This window comes from Gadus chalcogrammus, chromosome 11 (assembly GCF_026213295.1).
Source record: "Gadus chalcogrammus isolate NIFS_2021 chromosome 11, NIFS_Gcha_1.0, whole genome shotgun sequence".
NCBI classification, from domain to species: domain Eukaryota; kingdom Metazoa; phylum Chordata; class Actinopteri; order Gadiformes; family Gadidae; genus Gadus; species Gadus chalcogrammus.
In genome coordinates this window covers 3035908-3044757 of record NC_079422.1, presented here as the reverse complement: position 1 = coordinate 3044757, position 8850 = coordinate 3035908, and the positions used below count along the sequence as shown (strand labels likewise).

The 8850-nt window shown below is 49.1% G+C and overlaps 1 protein-coding gene across 1 annotated transcript; it reads left to right on the top strand.

Moving 5' to 3' along the window:
* Nucleotides 1-595: 595 nt before the first annotated feature.
* Nucleotides 596-8789, top strand: nacad (NAC alpha domain containing). Its single transcript, XM_056602532.1, has 8 exons — nt 596-4920; nt 5368-5610; nt 6495-6583; nt 6699-6767; nt 6875-7021; nt 7921-8058; nt 8154-8276; nt 8656-8789. The coding sequence occupies exons 1-8, from the start codon at nt 636-638 to the stop codon at nt 8668-8670; spliced, it is 5109 nt and encodes a 1702-aa protein (XP_056458507.1). The 5' UTR covers nt 596-635; the 3' UTR covers nt 8671-8789.
* The last annotated feature ends 61 nt before the right edge of the window (nt 8790-8850 follow it).

Sequence of the window (8850 nt, the reverse complement as noted above, 5' to 3'; positions counted from 1 at the left end):
TGCCTTCCGCCTCTTTTCCTGAGCTTGCCTATCCAGTGGTGTTGTCCTTTTCTGAGCCAGCTTATATTGTTGACCCACTAAGAGTGGGTGTGCCCACGTTCCTCGACCCTGATCCTTACTACACTGCCCCCTCCACTCCCATCAAGGCGACCGCCCGCCACTCCAACATGAAGCACCACTCTTACCCCGGCTCCCCTGTCTACCCCCTCTCCCCTGGCTCCCCCTCAGACAGCGAGGAGTTGTGCTCACCTCTCACCTCTCCCTCTGGCTCCTACGTCACAGCAGAAGGAGGTAGCTGGACCTCCTCCTACACCTCCTCCACGTCCCCTTCTCCCAACCTCCTGTTCACCGAGGAAGCCTCGGAGGCCCCCGCCTGCTTTGTGAGCTCCCTGTCAGAGATCGGCGACGAGGCCGGGGAGGAGCGCTCACGAGGACGCGCCGAGCGGGAGCAGGAGCATGAGAGAGGAGAAGCCTTCTGCTTGTACACATCTGAGATTTTTGGTAGGAGTTCTCGGTTATCAGACATACATATTCTGGAGGAGGAGGATGTGGGGAGAGGGGAGGAGGTGGGGAGAGGGGAGGAGGTCCAGGGGTCCAGTGGTTGCTCACATTCAGTGGTTTCTCACAGCCATTGGATGGTGGAGGACGTATCTCCTCGCAGGAGCAGTAGTGGGCGGAGCAGCGACTCCCAAGAGGATGTAGTCAGCTCGGAAGGATTGCTCTGTCTGCTGGAAGATGCTCATGTGAGACGCGCAGAGTACCCAGCTACCCTACCCCAGGAAGGCCTTGAGCTGCAACTAGAGGCTTGTGGGTCAGACGAACATTATTCATACATAGAGCAGTTAACCATGGTGAGGGTCAGGCAACTAGAGCAAGCCTCCGATGTCTTGGGCACTGACACAGATACCGCCACCCCTTGCTCTGCTAGTATCAGCCACAGCGCTCCCCTTCTCGAGGCATTTGGTGACATTGAATCCAATTCTTCTATGCTCTTCCCAGGAGTCTACACTAATGATGAGTCCGATGAGGACAGGATGATTCCGGCCTCACTGCTGTCCTTCCCTCTTCACACAAGCCTTATCTTCCAGGCTGACTCCATGGAAATCACCCTCTTCCCAACAGAAGAGGAGACAGAAGTAGAAGAAGTGAAAAAAGACAATGAAGAAAAGGATGTGGATGCTTATGCTGCTGGCGAGGATGAAGCCGATGTTGAAGATGTTGACGACGATGACGATGATTCTGAAGAGGAAGAAGCTGCTGAGGCTAAGGTAGAGGAGAAGGTGGCAGAGGAGGAAGATGACGTGGATGTGGCTGAAGAGGAGTGTGATGGTAAAGCAGTGGAGGATCCAACAGAGGAAGACACATCTGCTTCTTTCCTTCATTCGTTATCGGAGACATCCATCAACGAGGGCCTGGATGAGTCATTTTGTTATCCAGATGACACAGATGACTCATTAGATTCTGCTTCATACAACGGCGAGGAGGATGAGCGCCTGTACAGTACAGAGAGGCATGCCCAGTCACCCGAGCCTAGATGTTTAGATGCAGTAAACTGCATTAACTTGCAACCAGAAGCTGGGCAACAGCCTGCCAGTGTTCAAGCTGAGCCCTTTGAGGGACAAATTTGCCCCAAACTATCTCATCACATGGAACCACCCCATAGCTCTGAACCTGTCCCTGATCAACCACCATCTTCTCACAGCCCAAGTGGAAGTGAAAGTGACATGGAGATCTCTTCTGGGCTGTCAGACTCCCTTAGCCAGCCTAAAGATGTCTGTGGTTCCACTCCTGTTGCCAACCCTCCTGTCGATTCTGCTTTATGTCATGAAGCTGCTCCTGATTCTGCTAATGTTTGTTTTCAAACTATTTCCTGCCCTTCGGTCACAGTTCAAAAGTATACAACAGAGCAACCCTATCGAAGTCTGGCTCTGGATATCAGACCAGAAGCAACTGTTACAGAGATAAAAGAGCAATCACTGCATGAACACATTACGGCAGAGAGGGACCAGCAGAGAAGTGGTATGTCTGAGGAGGAGTCCACAGATGAACTCGAGGGAGACTCGTTTAAATTGCTCATCAAGCCTCGACATTCTCAATTTAAAAGCAAACAATCTGCCGGGATAGCAAGACCTTTGTCATCCAAATCAGAGACTCAGAAAAGTCCCACATCTGTTAGGGCAGTAATAGCAATAAGTGTACCCATCGTGCAGACGGAGCATGGGGAGCTTGAGCTTGACCAACAAAATGGAAATGCTTTAGCTGAGGGTGTGAGTCTGATGGGCGAAAGTTCGGAGGGAACTAGCCTTTCTGTGAAAACAGGGTCGCCGACCGCCGCCACCAATGACTTGAATAAGGGTGTCCCTCTTCTTTCCTATCCCAAGGACCCAATTCCTAACCCCAGTAACATCCCCATATCTGCCTGCTCAGAGGTTGTTTCAGATCCACCGGACAACCTGGTCCTGAACCCCTGCCCCTGTGACTCGGCCCAGGAGAACCTGAGGGAGAACACGCTGAGTGCTGAGGAGGGTGGCACAGGAGCTCATGGTTCTCCACACACACCGCTCGCTATCTCGCCCAAGAGAGAGAACTCAGAGACCACCTCAGCAAGGGTGATGGACTCTGCAGCAGTGGCATGGGGTTCCGACTGCATGGGGCTGAGGTTAGGTCTGGGACTAGGGCCCGGGGCAACACTCGGGGCCTTTGGAGTTGTGGGGTCACTCTCTCTTTCTCTGGGGAAGAGCTATGAGCTAGAAGAGGCAGAGAGCCTGCTCATGTGCAACATAGAAGGACAGAGTACACAGATGGCAATGGCACCCGACCTACCCGACATTAACTCTGGAGAAAATGAGAATGATGGTGAAGGAGATAAAGAAAACAACAGTGCTTTGTGGAAGAGAGAGGGGATGGCAGATGTGGAGCTCATAGATGAGGGAGCCCCTGAATCAAATTTGTCACACTGGAGATCCATCGAAGAGATATCAGAGGCAGGGGGTGGAGAGGATGGCAGCTCCAGATTCCTGGATGATAATGTCAGTAATCTAAACCCAGTCGATGCAGGAAAAAACAAAGATGCACAAGATCAGGGCAACACGTCGGCTTTCAATTCCTTAGAAATGCCAGTTAGTGGGACTTTGAATGCCTTGTCAGAGGAATTAAGGCCTCTGAACACGAGTGTCAGTGTGACTGAGTCCACTTCAAATATTCCACTCATTGATATGCCAACACCAAATGAAACACACATGAACAGAAGGCCAATTGACAGCTTTTTAAACCTATCTGAAACAGAGGATGGTTGTGATAGTCCCTGTAACATTTCTGCACTGGGTTCTGACGTGTCTATTGTGGGCCAACTGCCCAGTTCACCAGAACTGATCAACTCTAGACGCCAAAATAATACAGTGTCCCCCTCAGCCTCTAAGGAGATTGATATCGCCCTTTCTCTGATTGGCGGATCCTTTGGTTCCTTCACTTCCAAACCAAAGTTAAATCAATCAAAACCTGCTAGGAGTTGTCAAGAAAATGCTTCATCAGTTTTGGGAAAGGATGAGGAGGAAAATATAGGGCCTCTGTTGAATCCAGTTATAATGAAACTACAGTTGGAAGTCCAAAGAGAAGTAGATGTCAGTTGTTTGACTTCCAGTGATATCAACCAAACAAAGACTCAAAATGCCTTTGAAGATGGGGAGACTTGTGTCTGTACATCAGGAGAGAGAGATAAGGTGGAATCCAAAAATGGAGAGAAAGAAAGGAAGAATGAGCTTGAGGGGGAGAAAGAGGTGATTGAGGAGAAAAGGGAGTGTGAAAATACAAGCATAGATGTGGAGAAAATGGAGCAAAACAAGACAAAGAATGAAATGGAGAAACAGAAAAGACAAAGCCAACAGAGGGCAGCAAATAAAGAGAAGGACAATGGGAATGTTTCCCCAGAAGATTTCGAGGCCTCTCCATGTAACACCCATCACGAGCCTTGTGCTGATCCACCAGTCAACACCAAGAATGGACAAAAAGGGAGGCAGGGCAAACACAAAGCATCCCAGCCAGCCACACATGCAGACACATGCTCCCAGGCCGGTCCTGTTCCACCGGAGTGTGTTGTTTCAGCTGCTGGGGGCCAAACAAGGGGGCTTGCTCATTCTAAATCTAAGAAAGGACGTAAGCAAAACAAGATGTCCATGGCATCGGACAAAAAGCAGACAGTACCTGCAAAAGTTGAAGCTGAAGGGAATCAGAACAGAACAGACCCTTCCAGCTCTAGTCCTGATGAGTGCATTTTTAGCCTTGGAAACAGCATATCTCCCATGCGTGCCCAAGACAAACTCCATGATTTAGCATCAAGGAACCACTCAATGCAGAAACAGGAAGTGCTTGATAACAGGCCATTACCGAGGGGAAGCCCCAAGGATATTAATGAAAATAACACTAGCAGCTCTACCACTCGGGCGCTCACATCCTCTTCCAGCTTTCTCTCTTCTTCACCACCACCTCTCTCTTCCTCCCATCGGCCATGCAGCTCCTTGCATCCAGAAGATGAGCTCAACACCCAGGAGTCCCATCACGGCCTCCCCTCATTGACTCAGAATGGAGATCAAATTCCTGTCAGTAACACCGGGGTTAACCTACCCTCTTGCCCTCCTCCAATTATTTACAACAAAAACAACAAGAACAACAACCTTCAAAAGCAAAGGCATTCCACACCAACAACATCTAGCAGTCCCAGTGTCTCTGCTGCCCCTTCTTCTGTTGCTCTTTTGCCTCTCAGTCTGTCCAAGCCCACCCAACAGTCTCCGTGTGGATATCAGGATCAGAAGGAGTTCTTTCTGCCTTCTCAAACCGGCCCGCCACCCCAGTCTGAGGGGGCTGCTCTGCCCGGTCACCTGGCCAGGCGTGCTGTGCCTTGGAGTGGAAGAGACACATACAGAGGTACATTCCACGCACAACGCTAAGAGAAAGGTTGTCTAATTATTGTTGCTGTGGTTTTTTCAATGGGTTCAATATCGCACCGACAGAATTGTATTACAAAATGCAGTGATTTGACTTTTCATCAATTTAGTATGTTTTTTTTTTATTATTATTATTATTCCCATGGCATCACACTGCTCAACACTGCCAAATGCTTGTATTTTTGCTGTGAAGGCCTTGAGTAGTTTAGATTGTAATTTTAGTAGTGCTTGTTCATTTAAATGGAGAATACATCTCTTCTGATTGACATCTGATTTATTGAAGGGGGTATGAAGATGTACCAGAAGTTATCTCATCCTCGATTTTGAAATATCAGCAGCGTATGTTTGTAGAAGATTTCTATATGCCCATGATAGGCCAAGTAATTCTTTGATGTTATACTGAGCTTTCTTCAAACCATTCTGCTAGGTTCCCGTCTTGTTATGGACACAGACAGTGAAGAGGACGTAGCTCTTCCTCAAGATCACAGAATCCAGGCCAAAGGGACTGCTGGAAGCCGGCATAGTTCAATGCATAAAGAGTGTGAATCATCCAACCACATGGAAATTCAGCCCTTTTCTCAACAGTTGATTACAGACAGACAGCCTTGCTGTCCAATCAGCAGCCGACACAAGTTTTCAGAAGAAATCCTCCAGTCCTTCAAAAATAATTGTGAGTAGTTATATTAAGGTGACCTCCTGTGGGACAGAAGAGTGTTCCCCCTCCCCCACACACACACACAAACTGCTCTCTTCGTATGTTCTGTCTCCTCCCTGGATTTTAAATAACTCTTATCATGGACAATGTGTGCATGTCACTGCCTTATTAGACCTTCATGACTTGTTTCACATGTTAACTAGACAGTGCTAGTAAACTGCTTGGAAGCAATGCGTCAAGTTGCTCAAATGGTCCGCAAGACAATAACTCTCATCATCTTATCCTACAAATTCTTTGTGGGTGCTTGAAGATTGTACATGGTCATGGAAATACATGTATTCTATCTGCGTGTGGACTGGCATAAACGTAGACCTGGACATAGTAGATGTTGATGTTCTTACATTGTGTGTCGGTGCGTCTGGATGTGTGTGTCTGTTTTCATGTGCACGTGTGCGTGTGTGTGTTTGCATGTGTGTGTGTGTGTGTACACGCGTGAGCATGCGTGTGTGTATGTTTGTGTGTGTTTGCATGTGATTGTGTGTGTGTGTGTGTGTGTGTGTGTGTGTGTGTATATCTGTGTGTGTGCCTGTTTGTGTGTGTGTGTTTGTGTGTGTATGCCTGCGCATGTGTGTATATGTGGGTGTGCCTTTGTGTGTGTGTGTGCCTTTGTGTGTGTGTGTGCGTGTGCGTGTGTGTATGCGTGCGCATGTTTATGCATGTGTGTGTACCCGTATTCGTGTGTGTGTGTGTGTGTGTGTGCGCATGTGTGTATATGTGTGTGTGCCTGTGTGTGCGCGCATGTGTGTTTTGTGTGTATATGTGTCTGTGTGGTTGTGTGTGTTTGTGTGTGTGTGTATGTATGTGTGTGTCTTTGTGTTTGTGCATGCCGTGCACTATAGTGGGCTCCTGTAACGACTCAGAGACTGAAGGCTCGGTGCCAGAGCTGGAGGGTCCAGAGACGACGTCATGCAGACCCTCACAGCCCCAGGTCAGTCTGACCCACCAGCCTACTCTACCATGTCCCCCATCAGCATCCTAGGCTCAGCTCTGGGCTCTGGTAGCATTGTGATGGCCTCAAGTTTGTTCTTATCTGTGTGTTTCAGTCCATGTCCCCCATCGACGAAGGGTTAAACAGACCCAAACAGAGTCGCAGTGAGAAGAAGGCCCGCAAGGTTGGTCCACTAGAGGAGGAACTACGAACAAAGTGCATATTCCTGCTCTGATGCTGACACTAGGACCCGCTCACTGTCTCTGTACTTATCCTTTTCCTGGCTTTCAGGCCATGTCCAAGCTGGGTTTGAAGCCAGTTCATGGTGTGACCAGGATCACCATCAGGAAGTCTAAGAGCATCCTGTTTGTCATCAGCAGACCAGACGTGTTCAAAAGCCCGGCCTCTGACATCTACATCGTATTTGGAGAAGCCAAGGTTTGGCTGTCTGTCTGCATGTCTGTCTGTTCATCTTCCCGTATGTCTGTCTGTTTACCTCAATATCTTTCTCTCTCTCTCTCTCTCTCTCTCTCTCTCTCTCTCTCTCTCTATGTCTGTCTGTCTGTCTGTCTGTCTTTCTGCTCTTTCTCTCTTTCTGTCAGTCTGACTGTCTTTCTGTCTCTTTCTGTCTCTTTCTGTCTGTCTGTCTGTCTGTCTGTCTGTCTGTCTGTCTGTCTGTCTGTCTGTCTGTCTGTCTGTCTGTCTGTCTGTCTGTCTGTCTGTCTGTCTGTCTGTCTGTCTGTCTGTCTGTCTGTCTGTCTGTCTGTCTGTCTGTCTGTCTGTCTGTCTGTCTGTCTGTCTGTCTGTCTGTCTGTCTGTCTGTCTGTCTGTCTGTCTGTCTGTCTGTCTGTCTGTCTGTCTGTCTGTCTGTCTGTCTGTCTGTCCGTCCGTCCGTCCGTCTGTCTGTCTGTCTGTCTCGCTCTCTCTCGCTCTCACTCTCTATGCCTGTTCATTTTCCTGTATGTCTGTCTGTTTATCTCAATATCTCTCTCTCTGTCTGTCTTTCTGCTCTTTCTCCCTGTCTGTCTGTCTGTCTGTCTTTCGGTCTCTCTTGGTATCTCTTTCCTTCTCTCTGTCTGTCTGTCTCTCTGTCGCTCTCTCTGTCGGTCTGTCTGTCTGTCTGTCTGTCTGTCTGTCTGTCTGTCTGTCTGTCTGTCTGTCTGTCTGTCTGTCTGTCTGTCTGTCTGTCTGTCTGTCTGTCTTTCTGCTCTGTCTGTCTGTCTGTCTGTCTGTCTGTCTGTCTGTCTCTCTGTCTTTCTGCTCTTTCTCTCTGTCTGTCTGTCTGTCTGTCCATACTCAGTGAATAATCCCGGTGGTCTGTCTGTCCTCTGGTCCAGATTGAGGACCTGTCCCAGCAGGTCCATAAAGCTGCTGCTGAGAAGTTCAAGGTGCCTGTGTCCTCCTCCCCGCTGGCCCCCCCCGCCCCGCCCAGCGTGGCCATCAAGGAGGAGAGTGAGGAGGAAGAGGAGGAGGAGGTAGGGAGCCCCTCATTGGCCCCACAGGGTCTCAGCCTTGCGTCCCGTTTGCTCCTATTCTTCTGAGGGTCTGACCGGTGCTCTTCTGTGTTCAGGTGGACGCTGGAGGCCTGGAGCAGCGGGACATCGAGCTAGTCATGGCTCAGGCCAACGTGTCGCGGGCCAAGGCCATGCGCGCCCTGAAACACAACAACAACGACATTGTCAACGCTATCATGGTGAGGAGGGAGGAGCAGAGGGGGAGGAGAGGAGGAAGAGATGATGTTAGACACCGAACAACAACAATGATTCAGAGGAGACTCAGAGGAGGGCATTGATAAAGGACATCTGACAAATGATGCATATTCAGTCTGTAGTACTGAGCGAGGTCCACCAGGGGGCAGCAGTGACTCATGGGATTTCTATTTGTGGCCTCATGCTCGGGCCATGATGCCTCGGGCCATGATCGGGCATCACGATGGCAGTCATTCTGAGCAGCATTCTTCTGATGAATTACATTAGCTCACCTCACTTTAAGTATTTTGTATACTACCTTTATTGTTTTCGATGTATATCAATTAAGCCTCATATATGTCTCTTTGTTTCTTCTTTCTGCAGGAATTGACCATGTGAGTGGGTAGGATAGTGGGGGTCCTGAAGCCCCACTCTCCCCCTACTTAAGCCTAACGCCACTCCCCCTGTATCGCTGCTATGTTGCATCCTTAGTACCTGCTCAATAAAGTCTGTGAGAACCTGTACATCACCGTTGGGCTGTTATTGATACAACCGCACAAATCCATCCTCCAACCACAA

Bases quoted from the DNA above. Each gene is read 5' to 3' on its own strand.
- nacad (XM_056602532.1), top strand. From the start codon at position 636: ATGGTGGAGGACGTATCTCCTCGCAGGAGCAGTAGTGGGCGGAGCAGC. The intron at 7,022-7,920 runs GTTTGGCTGTCT...CCTCTGGTCCAG, and splicing joins TCGTATTTGGAGAAGCCAAG to ATTGAGGACCTGTCCCAGCA. The intron at 8,059-8,153 runs GTAGGGAGCCCC...TTCTGTGTTCAG, and splicing joins AGGAGGAAGAGGAGGAGGAG to GTGGACGCTGGAGGCCTGGA.